We start from the raw sequence: 24,702 nt of genomic DNA on the forward strand, positions 1-24,702 counted from the left end.
CAACACGCATGAAGTCCAAAGCACATACAACAATCACAGGTGCGCCATCATTACCACACGTAAAAGATTCCATGCATAGTGTACACAATGAACATACCATAATGAAAAAAGAGACTAAGGAAGGTTTTCACATCGGGGTCCCAGGCCTGGATCCCAGTCCAGTTTGTTTGGGAAGGGTGAACACTGCAACCTTACCAGGGCACGGCCCGTGCCAGCGGCCACTCAAAAGGTGGCATTGAGTACAGTTCATGTCAACTCTGGAGTGGTTTGCATCTGGTCATAAAATCAAGTCTTCCAAAGTCTTTAACTTGTGTAGCAGGTGGCAAGTAGAGTTGCAAAGGCATTTCCTCAACACCACTGATCTCCTCTGAAATCTGCATATGCATGCAGCCACCTGCTGATCCCATCCTCTGAACTGCACGGCCATCGGTGATAAAGCAGGAAGCAGGCAAGAGGGTCGTTGTTGACAATGCCTTCAAAAACTAAACCATAGTTGCTATATTGGGAAGACTGACTCCATTATATGAGCTTCAGATCTTGTGATTGACATGCTTTAATACACTGTAGCAATACATGCAAAAAAAAATCTTGGATAGAAGTTGAGTTGACAAGTGTGCAGGGGTATAGAACAATGGTTCTAGTGTGAAAGCTGAGCACCAGGGAAATGGGGAGGGTGGATAATCGTACTCTGGCACAGTACAATTCGAATCACTCATACCCAATATGGAAGCACCCTAAAGATCTAAAGCTCCACTAGAGGCCCCTATATGCTGCAGTGTTCCTGCAAAGCTCTAAGCTAACAATGAACCAAGCCCTAGGGCCAATAGCTTAAATGTGTCTGCAATTCTGCCCAAATGTTTGCAAATTCAAACTGATTTCTATTCTATTCTTTTTTAGTTTAAATGTAAAAATCAGTAAACTGAGTCCAATACAGTGAAACACTTGCATTCATTTAAGTTGTCTCCCAATCAGAGAACAATCTACTCATTATCAACTAACAACATACCAGCCAGAATTGCCTCTGAGATGAAAGAGACAACTAATTGCATATCGCAATAGTAAGAAAGGTATGTGAAACCTCCCCGCCAAACTTACCTTAGCACACTGCATGTGGTTGCACCCCTCATTTTTCTGTATTGGAGACTTGCAGTTGGCACAAGGTTTGGAGTTAGAAAGCAACCACAGGCAGTTGGCTGCATCCTCGTAAGCTTCGCTCACACCAGCCACTTCAAAAGGAGGGAGGGTGGGGGGGTAAACAGAACAAATAAAGGCATAATGAGACAGAATGAGAATGACTATTACCACAGCATCTAAACAGACCACTGCACTGAGTGGGAAATTGTCCTGCCTGACTAATGTGTATTGCTTATATATTTTGCTAACATCTCCCAAGATGCTCATGCACCCCCCACACACACACAAACAGAATAATTGGCTATTATCAAAGTACCTCTGATGTGCCGTTTGAAATGCCAAGATAAAAAAGAATCTGGGGAAATCGAAGGGGAAGATGGTTCCAAAGCAAAATAATTGCTTTTATCTTTCGCCTGTCACATCAAGGAAGTGGCACTTTAGAGCGACTTGGGCCATCTTAAATCATCTATTAGATTGCCCACAGTCCAATTACTGCTTCTAAACATTGCGCAATCTCAATGAGAGGGTTGTTCTTTTTAATTAATAATTTATCATCAACATGGTGGACTTTAATTGGCTTAGCACTAAACTGTCTCTAATTACTGTGGTTGAGTTCCAGGCAATTTAGCTCCAAATCAATCATTTGACTGCAACCCAAAACATCTGGGCACTGACTAATAAACTGAACTTCTTTGTTATAATAACTTTACCACCAGGTAGCTTAAAGGGACAACTTACCCCAAAATCAAAAATATAAATCCTTCATGTTGTTTTGCTGGTAGTTGCCAGCTTTGGAACTAGATGGCACATGGCATGTGGTGCTCAGAGCACCAAAAAACTATAGTTGGAAAACTCATCAGCAGTGTCTCTTTTCAAAAATCATGACCCAGTTACTCAAGATAATTCACAGACATTGTTGTGAGTAGTTTCATCAAGGAACTATTTTCTGTCTACCAAACTACACCCGCCAACCGGATCACTGCTAACATGACAGCTCAGCCAAAGAGGACGGCAGTATTGATTTATTCATGTATGTCATGAGCAGGAGTCTCTCGTCCATTTGTAAATGCATGCTTCCTTCTGCGCTGCGATACCATTGACAGGGGTGGATCAGTAGAATGAAAGTAGTTCCTTGACCAAACTGCTCACATGGTCTGTGGAATATCTTGAGTAACCGGTTCATGATTTCTGGAAAGAGACACTGCTGGTGAGTTTTTTTTTAATGTATTTTTTGGCACTGCAGGCTGAGTGCCATTTAAGTCCATTAATTGAAAATATGCAGTTTTGGTTTTGGGGGGGGGGGGGGGGGGCTGTTTTACTGGTATAACAACCTATTTAGGTAATGTTCAAATAAATAACATAAAACAGTGTAGTCTCATTCTATTTGTTAGAACAGTAAAGGCATAATGCAGTGCAATTTGTAAATTCAGCTCTCACTTCACATCTGAAACATAACCCAAAACTAAATTAAGTAAATTCATCTCAACACTCACATTCCTCGGGTCTCATCTCAGAGACTTTCTGCAGCCACAACTTCCACGTCCCACAGTCACAGGGTTCATGGGCCTCGCCTTGACACTCCCTGGGATATACACAGACAGATGATGGTGATGCGGACAGTTGAAATAACTGATTTAGAGCTCACAATCTGTCCCTAGACCATACGTGAAATTAAGACAAATGATGAACACACCAATCACACAGTGCTGTCAGGGATGCTGTCAAAACCATCAGACACTATCAATTGGCCATATCTGCCCCTCAACCAAATGGTTTCCTCATGTCAAAGGAACTATTAAAGCCAGGCCTGTGTTACATCCAATTCTATTACCAAATGTCATGTCAACTGTGCTCTTGAGTAAACCTGACAAGTGAACCCAACAGCCACAATCAGGAACCATATAGTGAGGTGAGGTGCAGTGAGGTGGGTAGTATTAGTTGGGGTGGAGGTCGCAATATGACAGCACAGGAGCCGAGGGGGCATTCTGCAGGGCTCTGGGAGTATAAATACAGAGGTGAGAAGGTGGAGGATGACAAAGCATCAGGGCCCTTCTGCCCTTGAGCATGATGCTAACACAGACAGGGAGATAACATGAGCACTTACCAATATGTGTACACAGACAATGAATGGATACCCATGCAAACAAACAGCTTCTGTGCTGAAATTGAGCATTCAACTGCAAAGGGCCCTGTATGTTCCCCACATAAATATTGGCAGATAAAGTATTAAAAATGATTTATACCCATTCACATTTTCACATCTTGTTGTGCAGTGCTTAAAACTGATACATTTATTTTTTTGTCCACCAATCCGCACACATTTTCCATGATGCAAAATGGTTCCACATCTTAACAAAATAATGTTTATATTCATTACAAGTGAAAAGATTGGTAAAACATTTTGGGAAACACACTTAATATCAGTTTATCTGTATGCAATGAGTATGAAGCCTGAGTTGGGGAGATCTGAGCCTGTTTTAGCATAAAGACTAGCATTAGCCAGATTATGATTGAGTTTGAATCAGGGAATCTTTTTTCCTATATCCTGAGATGACTTTAACTGCTGTTTGGAAAACTCCAGGTCGGCTTTCGTATGCCTTTTACTCTGCAGGGTCTTCCATCTAGCCACTCTATCATTAAGAAATGATCGATGAGGGCTGTTTTTCGAAGAAGTGGTTCCCAACAGAGTTTCAGAGCTCTATGTTGGAGAGGCCACTGGATTCATGGTTAGCTCCCTGAAAACAACCAATCTTCCCTTGTTGCTAGGTTTGAATTGGCACCCAACCCTCAGATGGCTCTTGGTGATTTAAAACATTTTCTATTACACAGTTACTGACCTGGGAACTCTCTATATAATGTGCAATGTAAACATATAATTTTGATATTAAAAAAGATTCTAAACATGGTTTCAATTTGTCATCTCAGGGTAGTATGTGTACATTAATGGCATAGAAATCACAGATAAACACACATAAATATAGAAAGACACATTTATAATGTAGCTCATGCTTTTCTGTAGGACATAATAAATATCCATTGTTATAAACAGCCTATCTGACTCCTAATTGATCAAAACTTGTTATTTGCTCCACAAAGTTTTGAATAAATATTAAAAATGTATAAGCTTTGCAAAGCAGAATCCATATTTAAAGTATAATACACATAACTACAGAATGTTAACATGTTTATAAGGTGTGTTACTGATTACTGACCAGCAGAAGAGGTGGCCTTTGCCACAATCTACAGCTGGGGCCCGAAGGAGGGGAAAGCTAAGATGATCTGAACTTGAGGTCCCCGGGCCCTGGGTGTTCAGTCTCACCGCCCTTTCACACCCTGCCTCGGGACACCAGCGGATCGCTGGATTGTTCTCCACAAATGCCTGTCAAGAGAAGAATAGGGGGCCCAGACATTAAAAGACAAACAGGTTTACAAATATAAATTTTATCCTCCAATTTAACTCTAATCTAAACTTCCAAAGCATTCAAAATTACTTATAAATATATATACATATACATAGACACATACACAAATATACATACATATACAAACACATACATACATACACACATATACACATAATGAAAGTAATAATAATAAGAATAAAATCATTCTTAATCTACAGTCATACAAAGTTCTAGGAATGACCATATTTTAGTAGTAGCTGTCGTCTTAAGCTCTTTTTATAAACCGTCAAAGGTACAGACATTTTTATTGATTTTTCAAATTCATTCCATATCCATGGACCTCTGCAGGTCACACTAAAACCTGTACGTTTGAGCTAGCTCTTAACAGATCCTAAGTGCTGCCCTATTTTGTAATTCAATCTTGACACAGAAATTCTCTGCTTATGATGACAGTGCCTGCACAGCTTGAATGGATGTTCGTGTTTCTATGACAACTCAAACAAGCAGATGTTTTTTTTATTTGGGATTTGTGCCTCATGTTTTAAATATAGCTGACAAAAAAATGCTCATGTTGAAACCAAACTTAAGTGAATGTCATACTTGGCTGGTTTGTAATGGGGTCTGGCAATTTGGTGACAGAAAAAAATCCCATTTCCAACTAAAGAGTACTTCATTTTTGATTTATTCCATTCAACTCAACTATACTGCTTGCCCTTCGAGTCCAAGAAGTTCTCTCCTCAGCCCCTTTCAAACAGCCTGTTCAAGGCAGCGTTGTTGCATTGTTATTCCGTCTTATCATTCTGTATAATATGTACAAATGCGGCTGTTAAGCCAGCAGCAGAGGTAGCAACACAGCCAAACTGACATTTGTACAATATGGGTGAGATGGCACACTATACATTGATGTTGTGTTACACATCACGCCCCTTCTACTTCCAGAACGCCAGTATGCCATCTAAAATCAAACACTGGGGAAGCATTATGAGGGGGTTGTTTGGTTCAGTGTAAAAAAGCAAAGCCAGCATTATGGCAGATATTGCAGAACTGTTTAAAAAGGGCTTTTAGTGTTTGCCCCTTTGTGACCTACCATGTCACTGGCAATAAGTGCAATCTTACTCTGCAATGACATTGAACAGTAGGACTCTTTTTTTTTTTTAATCTCTGAGGGTGACAAGATAATTTAGATATGTATGCGTAGAAGGCTCACAGTTAGAGGAAATTGGTTTAGTGCACGTCTCTCTTTTGTCATCTCATTACCTTGATGTCAAACTGGAGGTAACGCCTGTCCATCTCTCTCGACACCACGCTCTCAATGACCTCCACAGGCACTAGCTGGTAGCAGTCAAAGGCTGGGCAGAAGATGTTGTGAGCTTCACCCTCTTGGATCTTTAGATTTAGAAACCTGAGAAAGCATGCAGACAGCAATGAGGTATAAACAGAACAACATTTAAGATTAGTGTGAGGAAATCAGGCACAGAATCTGCAGGCCAAACCAAAATATGACTTACCCTTCCCAGCATGCTCTGCAGAACTCGTGGCCACAGGGCATGTCAACAGGTTCCTCAAAGACGGAAATGGAAGACATGCAGATACCACACTGTGACACAAAAGAAAATAGATACAATCTGTCTTAAGACCAAAGTACAAATAGTTTCAAGTCAGTCTCAATAAATGAAGTCTACCTTAAAAGGCAATTTTCTGAATAATTTTTAAACTCTGTTGCAATTTCAAAATGCCCGCTAATACAATTTATGCATTTTTTACATAAATCTTTGAATAAAAATCCACACTGCCTTCAAAAAAGAGAGGTTTTTGCTTGAAATTCAACAATTTATAGAATATGCTGACTGGGTCATGGATAACTGTTCTGTTATCAGATATATTTTCTCACATCCACAGAGACTTGAGACAGAAACAGGGATAAACACACAGTCACACACACAGGCCTTGTTACAGTGAAAGACTGACCCAAACAAAAGACATAAAGGAGGCAGTGTACTTCAACAATGTAAGTATTGATTTGTGAAAGAGCAGAATGTGATATAATCAACTGTAACCTTTAAATGGGCCCTTGAGTAGACGCAGTCGATTGGCACAGTGCAGTTCGAGGCACAGAGCCACAACAAAAGATACTATTGGCCAAACACAACCTATAATTTCTCATAAAATAATGACTAAATCAAGGCTGTCAGCTTCAGCTATCATCTATCAACAGTTAAGTTCACATACCGGAACACTCTGGATTGAAACAACCGTCAAAGGACTAATCATCATTCATCCAGAAAGATTATGTCCTCTAAAACTTAACTTTCAGAGACAGGCAAAAACTGATTCTCCCCACAGGTAGCAATGTCATTTAAAAAGCTTAAAAGTCTGTGGCCACCAACGTCAGGTGTAAAAAATATTATAAAAACACAAGGGATTTACTGTGAAAGGATCAGCTTTCAACATTATGCCATGTTTATGCTTACATTGAAGATCCATATATCCTTATATGTAAGACATTCAACACTGCAGTGTGTAAAAGAGTAATATATTTCACTCACATCTTGCTGCTTAAAAAGCTTTTAAAATAGTTTTCCACACAGTAATCAAAATGTGACTAATTTTGAAACTGTTACAGAAAAAACTGAAACTGAAAACTGAAAACTGATTAACTGATTAACTGAATTTTTTATCACATATCCTTAAGCCAAGCACCAATTAGAAAACAGGACAGCCAACTTTGCCTTTCTGTACTCCTAACCTCTCCTGGGACTGCCTGATTGCTATCAAACACACTTGATACCTTCATTGGCAGTCTTCTATAGTAAGTGGTCCAACAAGACAAATTGCCAGCAGCATAAAGGACATCTCACATTACCTGGCAAAATTTCCATCTTGACAACTGCTCACAAAGAAGACAGCTGAGGAAAATGTCAAGCTTGTTTGATAATTATCAGGAAACCCCAGACAAGGTCAGGATAATGGGAGGGTAATTAAACAGGGGTGTGCCGACCCTCTTGAAGCAGCAGGTCAATTAGACTGGATAATGTTAAAAAAATACACCTTCCAGGAGGTTTTGACAGCACACTTGCATGTCTATGGGCCCTGACACACCAAGCAACAGTCGACCAATTCTCTGTGTTGGGCCGTCGATGAGTGTCTGTCCCCCTAATTTTTGTGGTGTGGCCCACACTGTTGGCACTAGTCAACCTTCGTCTGCTTTTTTCCAACAGTTTGCAGTAGGCTGTAGTTTTTGAGGTGTTCACGTGCAAATTTTGGCTGAGACAAAGGCAACGTTGGACGATGCTTGCCCTTCTGTAAAACTGAAAAGCATATTTTGTGCTATGAAACTGAAAACAGCAAAATACAAAATAAAAAAAACTTGTGCATTAGAATGAGTGTTTCAGCTAGTTCTACCTTGGTGATATTTAAACATTCAAAGCACCCAAACATTTATCGTCCCAGTGATCAGCTAATCTGGGTGATGCTGCCAAATGGATGTCAGCATATTCTATGTGTTTCTATCCACATCCTCTACAACAATGGACCAGCACTGACACACCATCCTCAACAAAACTCTCTTTCCAATTCAGCTGCAGCTGACCAGGAAACCCACAAGCGAGTCTTCCAACTTTGCCATCTTATTTTCACTCACCATTGTGTGACTGACTTGCACGCCAATCCATTTGCTATGCTAACCTAAGCATATGTTGCGAACAGCATACTGCTAATGCTTTTGGAGCAGAACTTGCACTTGAGAACTTTGGTTGCAGATTAAGTGCATTGATCTAAATACTGTATATTGTATATTATATATTATATATATTAGATTGTATATTGTATTAGAGCCCAACTGACCGATGCCAAAACTGATTTTATAGTGGAAAAACTTCACTGATTACCTATATGACGACTGATATAGTGAATGTTTGTGCTGGAATGAAAATAGCCCATTTCTATGTGGATTGTGCACTGTGTTTTGTTCCGATATGACTACGCAAAAGTACTCAGAAGGCGGCTTTCTTAAACAAACAACTTTTATTTAATAATTTACCTATTCGACATTACACACAAACAAAAATGAACAATAAATAAATAAAAAAATAAACATCAGTAATGTATGTGTTCAGCATCTGTCTTCGCTGACCATTCAAATAAAGAATATAAAATAAATTACACATCAGTACCGTATGGTCTTTACTGACCATTTAAATAAAGAATAAATAAAATAAAATAAATAGCTAAATGATCATCAGTACTGCTTAGTATCAGACAATTGCTGACTATTTCAATACTGCCAGTCAATTAGGGGCAGGTTGTTAAACAAGAGGCATAGCTTCTCAACATTTACAGAAGGCAGAAGGTAGAATGTATAAAACAAAGGGTAGATTAATTAGTCATTTTTTAAACAAAGTTTAAAAAACAAAATCACATTTGTCCTTGATCCTGCTACATCTTTGGAGCTGAAGGATAAGTTGATTAGCAGCTATGATGAAGATTCCATCGGCTCCTTGGGCATGTTGCTGCTGCTGGTGTCATTCAATTCCTGCAGTGATTTTTTGAATTTGCATCAGAGTATTGTGTCCTCATGGCTCCCAGCAAAGTCTGGCCATCCTGGATCAAGCTATACAACCCCTGGCAAAAATTATGGAATCACCAGTCTTGGAAGACGTTCATTCAGTTGTTTAATTTTGTAGAAAAAAAGCAGCTCACAGACATGCCACAAAACTAAAGTCATTTAAAACTGCAACTTTCTGGCTTTAAGAAACAATAAAGGAAGTCAAGGAAAAAAAATGTGGTAGTCAATAACAATTGCTTTTTTAGATCAAGCAGAGGGAAAAATTATGGAATCACTCAATTCTGAGGAAAAAGATATGGAAAACTACAACACAACACTGGTACTTTGATGCATCACCTCTGGCTTTTATAACAGCCTGCAGTCTCTAAGGCATAAACTTAACGAGTGACAGTGCTCTTCATCAATCTGGCTCCAACTTTCTCTGATTGCTGTTGCCAGATCAGCTTTGCAGGTTGGAGCCTTGTCATGGACCATTTTCTTCAATTTCCACCACAGATTTTCAACTGGATTGAGATCAGGACTATTTGCAGGCTGTGACATTGCCCTTATGTGTCTTTCTTCAAGGAAAGTTTTCACAGTTTTTGCTCTATGGCAAGATGCATTATTATCTTGAAAAATGACGTCATCGTCCCCAAACATCCTTTCAATTGATGGAATAAGAAAAGTGTCCAAAATGTCATGATAAACTTGTGCATTTATTGAAGATGTAATGACAGCCATTTCCCCAGTGCCTTTACCTGACATGCAGCCCCATATCATCAATGACTGTGGAAATTTGCATGTTTTCTTCAGGTAGTTGTCTTCATAAATCTCATTGGAACGGCACCAAAAAAAGTTCCAGCATCATCACCTTGCCTAATGCAGATTTGCGATTCATCACTGAATATGACTTTCATCCAGTCATCCACAGTCCACAATTGCTTTTCCTTAGCCCATCACCTTGTTTTTTTCTGTTTAGGTGTTAATGATGGCTTTCATTTAGCGTTCCTTTATGTAAATCCCATTTCCTTTAGGCGGTTTCTTACAGTTTGGTCTCAGACGTTGACTTCAGTTTCCGCCCATTTGTTCCTCATTTGTTTTGCTGTGCATTTTCTGTTTTCAAGACATATTGCTTTAAGTTTTCTGTCTTGACACTTGGATGTCTTCCTTGGTCTACCAGTATGCTTGCCTTTTACAACCTTCCCATGTTGTTTGTACTTGGTCCAGATTTTAGACACAGCTGACTGTAAACAACCAACATCTTTTGCAACATTCCGTGATGGTTTACCTTCTTGAAGAAGTTTGATAATCCTCTCCTTTGTTTCAACTGACATCTCTCACGATGGAGCCATGATTCATGTCAGTCCACTTGGTGCAACAGCTCTCCAAGGTGTAAGTACTCCTTTTTAACTGCAGCCTAATGAACAGATTTAATCTGATGCAGGTGTTAGTTTTGGAAATGGAAATTTACAGGGTGATTCCATAATGATTTCCTCAGAATTAAGTGATGCCATATGTCTTTGCTTGATCTAAAAAAGCAATTGTTATTGACTACCACATTTTTTCTTGATTTCTTTTAGTGTTTCTTAAAGCCTGAAAGTTGCCATTTTAAATGACTTTGGTTTTGTGGCATGTCTGTGATCTGCTTTTTTTCTACAAAATTAAACAACTAAATGAACATCCTCCAAGACTGGTGATTCCATAATTTTTGACAGAGGTTGTAGCACTAGATGGCTAGACCTTGTCTGGTTAACCATGTCTCTGTGAAGATGTGCACAGAGCAGTCTCTGATTTCCTGTTGCTGAGTGAGCCTCAATTGCATCTCATCTACTATTCTCCTGCGACCGGACATTAGCCAGAAGAAGGCTCAGTAGAGGAACAGCTCCCAGTCCAAGTCGGGTCAGCCTCGCCCTGATGCAGGCTCTTCTCCGTCTCTTTGTCTGGCCTTTTCAGTTTCATTTCTCTCTTCTGGTCTGACTGGCTGCTCGGCGTATGCCATTTGTGGGGATCCTGCTGTGGTCTGCTGGATTCAGTCCAAACCCCACACAACTTTTCCTAAAGTGCTTCTCTATCATAGAAAATTCATGCTCCAGCAGAAGAGGCCATGGTGTCGAAAAATAGCAAAATATAGCAAAATATCGCAAGGATTTGAGGAGCTACATGCGCAACTGTCGAGTTATAGTGGCACTATAGGGTGGAACATTCCATCATGTCAGGAGGCACCACAGCGACAGAACAGTCCCTAAGTAGACCAAACGGCTTTGTTGTGATCTCTGCATATTCACATATTGTTCTGCTTGTTGGGAGTTGAAGGAATCAAACATAAGATATCAGTTCATTCTTTCAACATAACCAAGCTGGTAACTCACTACATCTGAACTCACACCGCAAGCAGCGTCTCTTCTCATCCTGCCTGTCACACACAAAGGTGGCGCAGGAGGAGAGAGGAGGGAGACACTGGCCTGATGGCCGTTTACAGCGGTGTTCTGTGGTTACTGAGATCAGCAAGCATGATAATAAATGACAGAATATTTCCTCCTTGTTTCCTAATTATCTATATAAGTCGCTAAATGTGTCTCTTGTTGCTTTTTAAATATAACGGCACAGAGAGAGTCCGAAAAACCGCTATATGGCGATAAAGTCGGCAAGTTAGTAGTCCTCTCCTCCCATCACCCTCGTTTGTCTTGTTTGTTTTCGAAATGATGGTGCCATTGTTTATTAAATTAACAGTATGCATTTCAATGTGACTTTTCATGAAAACACCATTGACTGACTGTGCTCCACCATGATCTCCGCTGAGACGCAGGCTCTACTACATGTGCTTCAGAGTGGTAAGAGTGGTGTACATGGAGTCAGAGTGCACTCTGCTGGACCAACTATATAATGAAACCATAACTAAACCACCCAAGCATCGTTTTCTGCATGATATGGTCTGTAAAAAAGGTTATCAAATCGGCACATATCCGAAAAAATACACGCCGATGCCAATATGCTCCGATATGTCTGTGAAAGGCTCATATCGGCCAATAATATCTGTGAACCAAAAAATCAGCCGCGCTCTATTCTGTGTGCAATGAAACGGGACCCCTGAACTGTGATGGTTTGGCACGAATACACAAATCATCACAGCCCTACTGTTTATGTCAGGTGTAGAGTGAAAACAGTTATCAGACCACATGTGGAGGTCTCTATCATTTGGCTACTAATTCTTTCCTGTTTTACAAGGCAGAAGGTTGTTATGGGATTTTCTTACTACCTATTAATATTGTCGCACTCATTGGCCTATGGACAGTTGAATTTTAAACACAAATAACATTTTTTAGAAAGTATTTTAATATTCTCTCATGCTCAGAGCTTACAACATAATTAACTTGCTCTCCTAGGAGAAAAGGTAGTGCTGCTTGTGTTTATGTTTGTGGGGGAGACCACTGGCATGAATACTAATGATTGCTAGCAATACAGTGCTGAGAAGTAATGCAACATTATGCAGAGAGACAGGTGTGGTGGTGAAAATTTAAAGGAATTCAGCAGAAACAATTCAGGAAATCTGTGGCACCGTAGGGATTTTATTTAAATAAACAGTGGTGTACAGTTTTTATGGGTACACTGCCAGTTACTATTAGTCTGTGTGCCTCCATGCTAGTTTTATCCAGTGCTGCTGTAGGAGCTGCTTGGCCATGAAATCATGCTGCTCCCTTGGGCTGCTTGTCTTGTGGTTTAATTTCATCTGATGGCTCCTCACTGATAAGCAGACCTAAACGATAAACTTCACTAAATTGATGTTGTCATCTACATGTACCATATCTGCAACTGTCATTTAAAGTTTAAATTTACACTTTCTAACCTCAGATCAAAAGAAAACAACAAAAAATAAATAAATGAATGAATGAATCATATTTATTAAAAGTTTTCTTTAAATGTATCATTGATGTTGACTTTTCTCTATATGCTATGTAAGGTTCATCAGCGAATGACACCTGCATGGCTAGACTGCATTTAGGGCATGAAAGATAGTGTAGAGGGTAATTCGATTATTGTTATGTATACCTTAATGTATTTTTTTCCAGAGGCTTTTTTTCGAGGGTTTGTTGTATTTTGCATATACTTATTATGAAGGTTTCTATTTATGTATTAATGTTGTTTTTCATTTTCCATGTAATCATATCCCAACAGATTCATTTACTACTGAGACCTGCATGATTTACAAATGTATATCTTTAAGAATGCAATTTAACCTTGAGGGTTTGTGCATTTATTTATGAGAAATTGCCTATTAAACATTTTGGGTTATGTTTATGATTGTCACTATATAGCGTGCTTTTACCACTTTACTTCTCTGTTTCTATGTAATATATTGTAAAATTGTTACATAAATTAATGTTTGGTATTTATGCCTTCCCACTGCAGGTGGGGAATGTAGCTGACTGCAAACTCACAGCCACTCCTACTTAAGAGTGCTTCTCTTTATAACAAAACTGTTTGCCTGATGAAGGTCTAGTACCAAAACGTTGCACTCAAATAATGATTTCGGCAAGTTAGACAGTGTGCAGGAGTTTTTGTCTAAACTTTCCAACCTAAAATGTATTAAAAATAAAAAAGGAGTCTGAAGGCAACTGTATAATTAATTTTTGGTGAAAGTGAACCAGCAGGCATGTCTCACCAGAGAAGAATCCTCGTCGGCAGGCATGAGGCTGATTTGGTCAGGGGAGGTAATGGAGGAGCGGGTGGTGCGTGGCGTGCGTGGCGTTCGGGGTGAGGGCAAGGTGTCCCAGGCATTGTAGCCACTTGGAGGCGGGTTGTGCATCTGCACCCCTGAGCGTTGGCAGCATTCCTCCGCATTGCTCATCCAGGCCTCAAGGAGCTTCTCTCTGTCCCAGTCTGATGCAAAAAAGTAAAACCATAATTACAGAGAGAGAAATGCTAACACATAAAACCAAACAGAGAAGAACAATCAAAGTAAATGAGAAACCTAATAGTTTTGTTATGGGCATATGGCAATGAGGCATGAAGAAAGCGTTTGGATGACAGTCAAAAAATTAAGCTGAGAGAGGGGGAAAGCGAAATTACTACATCAATGTAGTGAAAGGCCAGTGCTTATAAAAAAGTTTAAATGTCCAGTTTTAGAGTAAAAAAAGGTTCCTACCAACATTTTATTCTAACTACAACACAGACCTTTTTGAACCACGTGATGACAAAACAAAACAGACATAGTTACACAAAGCAGCTCTAATCTAGAATAACTGAGTTGATCACAAGAGCATAAAAAAACAAAACCGTAATTTATTTTGTGAACATATTCTTTAAGAAATCCTCATGAATGTAGACATGGGTAAACATAAAAAAAACATCGGACAGAATTCCAATTCATCCTGATAAAACAAGACTTCTCACAACTAAATTCTCATTTCATCCACACAAAGTATATTCACATGAAAACAGCTGTTTTTTTCAGTCCATCCTGTCTTATGTTTGTAAGAATCAGTAAGCACAGCGCTGAATCCACCAAAGCCCACACAAATCCCACTCCAGTGGCAAAACAACCGCCTAAGCCTTTCAAACACCCAACAACATAGACCTGCTGCCATCTGGTTTTCTGTTTTAGAATAGCTATTCGATCTCACATTAGCACAGACACAGGTTGGAGAGTTTTCAGTGTAAATATTGAATGACTTGCGGACAGTGCCTGACTCCTAATTTTCTCTGACAGAAAAGTCCCCCTCCTAAAATAAGGAACACGACCCGGTCAACTGTGCAATTAGGCCATTATCAGCCCCGAGACACGTTTCAACACCAATCAAATGCTTCCGACTCTAAATAGCCTCGTTTAGATAATGAATATTGCAACAATTTTCCCCATCTCCATTCAATTAAAACTCATCAATGAGTATGACTCTATCTTGCAGCTTTTGGCCATTTAAAAGAATCTGAAATTAAAAGTCTTCACATTTAGTGTTAAATATCAAAAATGAGCTGGAAAATACAAATTGTCAGAAGCAAAGACAGATGGATGAGCTGGCAGCTCAGCAGGAAAGCACCAAGAACTGTGATAAGAGAAGTGAACAAGAATGATATGGAAATGTTAAAGTTAGAAAGTGTGCAAATGTGTTAAAGTTTTCAAGAAAGTAATGATAAATAAGTCTAAATCCCTTCTCCTGGAGATTAATAGAAGTCCTGAAATGTTCCATGATCCCTATTAAACAGACAGACAGCATTCCCCTGATAGAGGTGAATAAATATAGCAAGAATCTGGGGTCACTCTCCCCTCTAAGCTCCCAAAAGTATGTCTAATATGTAGCACACACAGCTCAACAGCCAGACACTGAGCCAACTGCATTAGGGAACAGGGTATTTAAAGACTGAAAATCAACCCCGAACTGTGACACATTTTTTGAAGTCCTCCACTAACATAATCTAAGCCAAGTTAAATTAAGTGGGGTAATGCTTTTCAAAGGCTTCAAATCAAATAACTTTGTTCTAAACATTTAAAGTTCTTCATACACAGTATCTTAGCTAGGTTAAGTGACGCTAGTAGGAGAATTGGTGGCTCAAGGCTGCAAATCAAATCCAAACTGTGACACTGTTGCTCAAGAGCAAAAGAGGAGTAATTCAGAGAAAAAGACTGATGTCTGTGGGCATGCAGAATGTGGCAAAATTATATTAATACACTTCCAGATTAAAAGACTGTTACTGATTTAGCCTGCTGGTTATATTTGTCTCTTGGATGCATGTGTTGTTAGGTACATATCAGTTTAATAACTTGATATTTACTGGACAGAATCATGAGTGCTCTAATTTATATGAGCTGAACAGTGTGGATGTGTACATGTCTGTTTGTGAATAAGTGACACATGCTTAACTTGGCATTAACCTTAAGCTACCATTACTTCACACACCAATAGGTTTAATAGGGCAAAGGAAATTTTAAACTCTAGACTCTCATCTCATACTTCCTTCTGTCACTAAATCCACACTGCAAGAAAAAACTGTCTGCTTTTAAGCAAACCAATAATATATGTTATTGCTTTGCTTTGCCTTGCATTTGCATACATTTTACCCTATCATTATGTAACAGCCTCAATGTTAGCATGCCGTTACTAATTTGTGATGGATAGTTATTATTCGACCTATTTACAAGTAAAAAAGTAATGCTGAGTATATATACTTGCAGTGATGTATGTAGCTCAAGCGAGCAGCAGTTTCTATTGAGAACAGAATAGAAGAAAACAAAGTTTTGAAATAAAAAGGTGCAAATGTTAAGGATACAATGTTTCCCCATGGTATTGCAAACCTGTTTTTGCAACAGCAATATAAGACAAAAAAGACCTTTGTGTTATTATATGGAAAAAACTGAGTCAATGTTCTTTGGAGTAAATGAACCCTATTTTGTTGAATTATCAGTGTTTTTCCTCCCATATTTGGTGGAAACGAAACGGCCCACAAAAATAGCATTTAGAGCATGTGACATTGACACTCTCCACTAAGAGTAATAGAAGTGAAATTCTTGTAGATAACAAAGGCTGTTCACATCTCGCCACTTTCACTGCAAAGACATCACTGGACTGTAGCATGAGGTTTACAAGAGCTACGGCCACTCTAATCCCAATACAAATACAGCATAAGGCAAATTTAAAAATGTTTTTTTTTTTTTTACAAGTAAACAGCAAAATATAGCTTGTGTAATGAGGCTAAGCTCTTTGTGGAAAAAAGGGGTACAAAGTAAAAACTGTTCAAGGTTTATGAAAATGTACCTGTCTAAAAGACAGTATTTGTGTATTTACTTGGATTTTAATATTCAAGAGGATTCTTTAAAAGTATGACATGTATTCAGCAGAGTACAAAAATATCATTGAAGAAATGAGCCTTTAAGTGTGCTTTTTTTGCAAGCTTGTGCTTTATAGTTTGGGATATAACATGAGCAGTCACAGTGCCCACTAAATTAATCTTTTGAACATCTAGAAGACAATATGATAAACAAGTTACTTATTGTCAGCAATCTCCCATGATCATCCTCAGGAAAATACTTTCTTTGTCATATATTAGGCATATTAAAATGATTTTAATGCTCGTCAATAATTGTCAATATTAGACTACACAGAGAGACGCATACATCTACTCACGGACAAGAGGCCCATGGTCATGACAGTGGGAGATGTAAACATTGATGAGCTGTAATGTTAGCAAGCTCAGTGGTGCTAGGTGAGCTAGCAGTAGATGTACACTTTCTGTGTGGTGATACGGTTGACAGGTGTAGTTTGATAGGAAGAAAGTAGTTCCAACATGATGCTGCTCACAACAAGGTCTGTGAATAATCTTGAGTAACCAGGTCATGATTTCTATGAAGAGACATTGCCGCTGAGTATTTAAACGTTTTTTTCTTTAGCGCTTTGAGCACCACAAGCCGAGTTTCATCTAGTTCCATTATACTGGAGAAAAGGAAGACATCTCTACAGCCAATATCTCCCATACTTTGCAACTCACACCAAACAATCTAGATTGATAAATAGCACTACAATAAAAAAATATGTATTTTTGATTTTGGGTTGATCTGTCTCTTCAAGAACTTTAGGCAAAGCCAGTCTTTGGTGTCACAGCACCTTTCACGGCAGCATTTTGTTGGCACAGAGATGGCAAGGAAATGATACAGTTCCACCACTAATTTGTTAGTGACAACTGGAAAATCAGGAGTGTAAATCATTAACTCATTAACATTTCAACAGTAATTGTGAGAAAGAGAGCAGTAGTCACTCCTGTGTTGGCTTTTAATGATTCAATGCTGCCATAAAAATGTTTCAGGCTTTCTTATGCATGCCAGTTATGTGACCACAGCAACCATAACCACTCAGAGGAAAAATTGAGTGTGTGAACATGAGTATTCCAGTTATAATCTACTTTTTAAGGTATCCTGATCATAACTGATCATGGTTAAAACTTTGTTATCACTCATTTTATTGTCAATCTCTTCATTTAAAAAAAAAAAACACAGGAAACATGGGGAGACAGAGAAAAGAATATGACATACAGCAATGATCCCTGGCCAGAATCAAACCTGGGATGTTGCCTATATGTGGCAGTTGTTTTAAGCACGAGGCTACCAGGTTGCTGTAGGTGCCAACAATTTTAAGGACAAGCAGATACTCTGCGTGTCTGCGTTTGTGTGTGAGGTGAATCGTACCATGAGCACGCAGCAGTGCCTCTGCAGTGAAGAGAGGGGCCTGCAGCATGTCGGCTGTCTCAACTATCAGCATGTCCTTCAGCCTCCGTAGATCCTGAGGCCGCAAGCCCTCATACAGCTGGACCGGAGGGCACGGGAGAGGAGAAGACACAGACAAGAGAGGAGGAAAGGAGGATAACGACAAGAGGAGGGAATAAAGGAAGGTAAAGGGCAAAAAAGAATAAGACAGTTTGGCAGAGAAAAGTAATGAAAGAGCAGAGGGTGAGATCAGGGGAAGGGGGGGAGGGTGGAAGTAGACAGAAAGATTAGGCAAAGTGGAGGAAGAGAATAGAGTTATTAAAAGCAAATCAAATATAGACGATTAACACATGACTAAGCTACACCCAATGAGCTAACAGAGTGATTGTGATAGGAGTCACATGCCTTATGGCAAACTGTTATGTGTGACTAATTTGTGTGTGAGTTTGTATCTAACCAAAACATCTGCAATGTGAAATAGGGGACTGGCTAACAGCACTCCAGCAAAGAATTAACCCTTTGAAACCTGAAATTGGCTTGATTTCTTTTCTTTTATGTGAAGAGGGCAGTGAGCAACTTAACAAGAAATTACCAAAAAAAATGAAAAAAATAAATTAAAAAAACAGTAAAAAGTTTATAAGAAAATTATCTGAAAATTGGCATAAAAGAAACATTGAAGAAAACAATAAAAAAGGAAATGAACTGACAAAAAGCTTTAAAAACCCATATAGTCTGTAACAAAGTTTTAACTTTATAATGATTAGCAAAATGATAAATAACGTTTCCTGGACATTTTTCCCTTTTTAAAAAATACTGTTTTTCTATGAATTTTCTCTCTCCATCTCTCTTTTTTTCACATTGTACCTGTTTTTTGCTTGTTGTCTTTTGTCCATGTTTTCAAAAGAAATCAAACCGATCTGGTCAGGTTTTAAAGGTTTAAATGCTGATGTTGATTCAGATTTCAGAGGGTTACTAAAACGGGCCTATAGACAAACAATGCCTGTTTCCAAGAGGAACCTACAGAACTACAAACTCTATGAGTGGAGAACTGTCAGTTCCTAGACCCATGTGTGGGTTTGGCTGGGTTATGTTCGAGCTTTATCTGAAACAGCAACAAAATATATATTAATATATCGAATATATAGAAGTTTGGTGTTGGTAATGTATGAAGTGATGCCAGTTGAGGGTGACAAGCTGAAAGCTGTGTACCCTCTTCCTCTTGGTATGTTATTCTGTACCTCTCTTCGGTCAAGGGCTGCGTACTCTGCCTCTATGCCCTCTGCCTCGGGGGCAAGAGAGAAGACCATCTGCGACTCCAGGCACAGGGCCAACTCCTTGTGGTGCTGCTTCTCTGCACAGTCACATGGAGTCTCGCGGTCTTCGTTCTCTGCAAACAGGTCTGCTTCCCTCTGCACAAGAAGCTGAGCAAGTTGAGACAAAAGGAAAATTTTGTTTTGAATACTGGGGTGCAAAATAATATACAGGAGCATGTACTAAAGTTCACTGGGTCATACATGAAGTTTCAAACACCTTCAATGAGAAAAACAGTGGATTAGTACAAACTTTGTGATAGTAGTTGAGGAAAAGACAATTATGGTAGAAGTGCTTATCCCAATTATTTTGATGACTATCAGTTACGTTTTATCAGTTTTAGGACCCAATATTGTGTCTTCACTTCAACAAATGCAGCATTTATTAGAAGCACCAGCAGAGACAAAGTCTCCTTTTGATTGTTAATGTGATGCTTCTGAGCAAAATTGAAGTGTTATTTTCACTTTACTTTAAAGAAATTGAATATATACTTCTCTCAGGTATAAATATGTAATTTCAGCTTCCCAAACATTAATTCAACTATTTTTTTTTCTTTCTTCTCACTTTTCTTTTTACTTAATTCAATAAAGTTTCATGTTTTATGTATCTTTCTATTACACCAGACCTGCCTGCTTCCTAACTTTAATTTTTGGTTCTGCATGTGGTCCACATTGCATTTTCCAATATATGCCACTGTATAATTTGGGGGTATTGTGAAAAAAAATGACTACAGTGTAGTTATGCATCGTGGAAACAAAATCTCTTTCAAAACTAAACTCAGGTCTTCACAAAAGCAAATACTCAAACACACAGCCATCGCTTAATTCATATATTTGACTGAATGTGATGCATCGTGCCCCGGGGATTAATAAAGATGTGTGTTGCACAACATCTTCCCACAACTCACAAGGGGTTGGTTTGTGCAAACTCAATATAATGGATGTGCGCACCAGGCCACACATCAGCTACTATTCTAAAAATATTCATAAAACAAAAGGGCAGAGATTGAATGATTTGTGTGAAAATCAGGGTGACTCTGGCACCTTTTATGTTCCTTCCAATCAAATTGTTCCCTGCCTAAATGAGGCTTTTCAGTTTCCATCTATGGAGCCTTTGACCTATACATAAAATGTCACACTTTTATGTAGCCCAAGCTGAATAATGTCCATAGGACTTTGGAATCTCACCTCAACACAAGTCTTCATGCCTGAGGCAGCAGCATAGTGCAGGCAGGTGTTTTTCTTGTTGTCGGTGGCATTGACATCAGCGCTCTCATACTCTCCATGGTCCAGCTTTGCTCCGGTCCATGACAGAATGATTTGTAGACATTCAGCCCGACGCTGTTTGTCTTCATATGGCCGTGAGATCCGGGGTTGCAGTGCCCCCTCTGAGGTTAGGATCTGGGGCCCCATGCAGAGAAGGTGCAGAGATGTCTCATTGTGGACATTGCGCTTGTTGGGATTGCCATCTTTGCTTAGGAGAAAAGACCTAAATGAATGAGGCAGAGACTGTAATAAGATTTTGACTTTAAGCTTTTGCTCACTGGCCCAAAACTGGCTTCGCATGCCAATATCTGGGAGCAAGCTCCCACATTTTAGTCAACATTTTATTTTAGCTTTAACCAACAAAGATTCATACTAGAGTTTAAAATGATTAGCCTTTTTTTGTTTTGTTATTGTAAGCTCAACTAAAAAGGCTAGACATAACTTATAATAATAATACTTATTTTTGTTGTACAGAATTGATTTAAGGTTAAGTGTAATTGTATATTCTAGAGCATTTTAACTAGTTTACTCAACAATATTTAAAACAGAATCTAGAGAACACAGTAGAGATGCAAGTATGCATGAAATACACACTGTACCTGAGGTAAATTGTTATCCATTATTTAACTAGTCTAAACCTCTTGATTTTGGTGCAATGTGAAAACTAGAAACATAAGAATTATATCTCTCTATTCATAAATCCATCAATTTGGTCATATGTTTTGCCTTAACTTGACTTTGCCCCCCTAGCGTTTTTTTCCAATTCTTTTATTGGGATTTTCAAAGTTAACATAGAACTGAAAAAGGCATGAGGTGAAAATAGATAGCAAACACATTTACAAAATATATTTTTCACAGATAAAATTATATTATTAAAAAAAGACAAAGGGGAAGAAAAGAAAGACATACATATATATATGTATGGAGAAGAGGAAAGTTAAAGAGAAACGATATTGTATGGGAGGGTTTAGAAGGATGTCACAAAGGTCAACAATGCTTTTGTGAATTAAACTAGGCTAGTTAGGGGAGGAGGTTTGTGCATTTTTTTGAATTTGTCCTCACCCCCTAGCATTTTAAAAGTCAGGTAGGGATGAAAATTTGAGCAGGCATCCTATTAGTGGAGAAGCTATAGGGCCTGAGAGGAGTAATGTGAGGTTGGTAGCTTGTGGGATGGGAAGCTCTTGGAGCCCCATCCTATTCCGTCGCAGCATGTTGCATTCCTGAGAGCTGCGAACAGATGGCTATGTGGAGAGACAGATGGGACAGAGACGTATAGAGACAAAACATGAATTTTTTTTCTTACGAGCACAATACTAGATGGGATCAGCTGATCAGCAACAGAGTGCTACAAAACATGAGAAGTGCTCAAAGGATACTTTGAGATAATGTAATTAATCAATATACCGCAGCATATTAAAACTCTACCACACAACAAATGAGTCCCTCATCTATCAGCATTTAGTTATCTATTTTCTACTCACTGACAGCAGCCACTGAGTCTACATATGTACATTATGTCTGTCTGCTTGCTTGTCTGATTCTATCCATCTTCTGCTGACCTGAGTAGGCGTGTCATAGCGTGCCGGGCAGCATAGTGCAGTGGAGTGTTGTGCTGGTAGGACTCTCCGTATGTAGAGTTGGGATCCAGAGCCTCCTTGAACTGCGGGTTGCTTTCATACAGTTGGCAAGCCAGCACCTCATCCCCACTGATGAGAGCCTTGCGGAACTTGGTTGCTGTGTTTCCCATCTCTTCCCTTACTGTAGGTACAAGCTCTGACTGACACAGCAGCCTCTTAAATCGTCTTCAACGTGTTCAAGTCCAATAGGCCAGCATACTGAACGTCCTGGAGAAAAGAGGAAAAACAGGAGTTTAATTCCTTTACGGCTGTGTCCGAGTCCAACAAGGCCTTGTCTACTAAAACACTGGTGAGTTTTAATCACTTCCACTCCCTCTGAATCACAAGGATAAGAGTTGCATCTCCAAGGTTGCTCAGGCTGCTCTGCCACAAGCCCCTGTGTCAGCATCACCACAGCACTGTAAACCACCTCCTTGTGTTTCTCTTTTTATTTTTTGTTTTGAATAACTAAACATAGTGCCAACAAAGCTCACACAGAGAGAAGGACAAGACTTCCTCTGGCATCACCAGGAGCTTCCGCCTCGCCGTGCCAATGCTGCCCATCCCACTGAGGCCGGGAGTCATTGTGAAGCAAGATATCCTCAACTGAAGAACAACACGCAGCGAGTCAGCATTTCGCTTCCACCAGAGCACCATATGGTCGCGACTATTTGGGCAATGTGTTGCTTTTGCAAATCAACCAAACACATTATCTCCTTCAGAGCAATATATTCTACTTTATGATACGAGAATTAATTTATACTGAATTCTCACCGCCATGCAAATCCTTCTGCACAGTAATGCTTGTAAACAACTTTTGCACATACCAGAAGGAAAAGATGCTCCCTGAAAACCTTTGAAATATACATACAGTATGCCAAACTCTCCATAGGTTTGCAGCAATGACAAAGGAAACAGTGAGCAAATTTAAAAATTCCAGTTGCAGGACAATTGATTGCTTTCTGCAGCTACAGACTGAGGATGAACCCGACTCACTGATCTAATCATTACAGTATATCAGCTAAAAACATATAAGCAGATGTGTGTGTGCGTGTGCATGTGTGTGTGTGTGTGTGTGCGCGCAAGCATCACACAGAAATAGAAAAGGAGGGAAGTTCAGAGAACTTTTCCCAGAGAAATGTATTACTTTTGAGTAATTTTGTCATACTTACACATTAATAAAGTACAAATATTCATGTACTCTAGCTGTGACTCTGGTTATTTAATAATACTAATACAACAGGAACACTCACAACAATTTATTAGGTACACCCAGCTCAAATGTATGCAGTCTAATACAAGAGTCCTGCTTTAAATCTGACCTTCATGAAGGTTATAGCTTTTGGGTTTTTTTCAAACTGTTTTAGAGAGATGTTGATTACATTTGATAACACTTTTGGAGGATATAGTCTGTGGTGCTGCTAAACTGCACAGCATTGAGGAGAGAGGTTTTTCTATTATTTTGCCTCATTTATATAAATGGGGTGGACAAAATAATGAAAAACACCTGACAGTATAACAGAGGTAAGATTTAGTGCAAGACTCATGTTTTAGCTAGGTGTACAAAATGGCAACAGTTTATATAAGTAAGTTTAGTTAATGAATGATAAATGCACCTACTGTAGCAATATGGTAGAAACATTAGCACACATATACCACTTTCAAAAAATTGGATCTAGATATATATCAATAATATCAATATATCAACAATATCTAATTTAAAAATATTAAGTAATTTTTTTACTTAACCAAAACTATTAATTTATGTGAATTGTATAGCTTTATTTTAATACTCATTGGGTAAACTCCTGTGTGTGTGTGTGTGTGTGTGTGTGTGTGTGTGTGTGTTCTTATTTGTTATATTTGTCATTTTTATCTGACTAGTTTGTACCTACTTGTGTCATTATTTCAATTTGTAATTTTTTGTTCTAACCACGCAGTACTGTTTTCAAAGCACTTAATAAAAAGTTTGTTTTTTTAAGTAAGTGTGGTAAGGTTATAGGTTGTACTCTTGTTACAATCAAGTACAGAAGCAGAGACCCATTTAGTTTAAAATATGGACATACTTTAACGCTTAAATTTTTCAACTTTTTAGTAAAATTGATGAGTAAACCCCACCATGAAAACAACATCCACTGAGAGAAAGAGCCTGGCCTTGTGTGGGATGGGACTTTGACTTCTGGCTTTCTGTAGCAAACTTGTAACAATCAGTTTACATGCATGATTGATAATTTGTGTA

General features: G+C 38.9%; 1 protein-coding gene and 1 long non-coding RNA gene across 4 annotated transcripts in view; one reads left to right on the forward strand and one right to left on the reverse strand.

Moving 5' to 3' along the window:
* The window catches only part of LOC121945878 (ankyrin repeat and IBR domain-containing protein 1-like), a 76,914-nt gene that overhangs the window by 50,936 nt on the left and 1,276 nt on the right, over positions 1-24,702 (reverse strand). For all 3 annotated transcript variants that reach the window (XM_042490241.2, XM_042490243.2, XM_042490245.2), the window contains exons 2-11: positions 22,407-22,691; positions 20,770-21,070; positions 19,510-19,692; positions 18,254-18,371; positions 13,742-13,959; positions 6,047-6,135; positions 5,796-5,940; positions 4,347-4,513; positions 2,628-2,716; positions 1,096-1,226 (exon numbers count right to left, since the gene is read on the reverse strand). In XM_042490241.2, coding sequence (XP_042346175.1) covers positions 1,096-1,226; positions 2,628-2,716; positions 4,347-4,513; positions 5,796-5,940; positions 6,047-6,135; positions 13,742-13,959; positions 18,254-18,371; positions 19,510-19,692; positions 20,770-21,070; positions 22,407-22,594 — 1,629 coding nt within the window. In that variant the 5' untranslated portion in view covers positions 22,595-22,691. The remainder of the gene's footprint in view (positions 1-1,095; positions 1,227-2,627; positions 2,717-4,346; positions 4,514-5,795; positions 5,941-6,046; positions 6,136-13,741; positions 13,960-18,253; positions 18,372-19,509; positions 19,693-20,769; positions 21,071-22,406; positions 22,692-24,702) is intronic.
* On the forward strand, positions 18,301-23,663 carry LOC148188213 (uncharacterized). Its single transcript, XR_015777877.1, has 3 exons — positions 18,301-18,456; positions 22,612-22,773; positions 22,942-23,663. It is a non-coding gene; the product is annotated as an uncharacterized LOC148188213 (long non-coding RNA).

The sequence above is a fragment of the Plectropomus leopardus genome, chromosome 11 (assembly GCF_026936395.1).
Source record: "Plectropomus leopardus strain MGB_pleo_1.0 chromosome 11, ASM2693639v1, whole genome shotgun sequence".
Lineage (NCBI taxonomy): Eukaryota > Metazoa > Chordata > Actinopteri > Perciformes > Serranidae > Plectropomus > Plectropomus leopardus.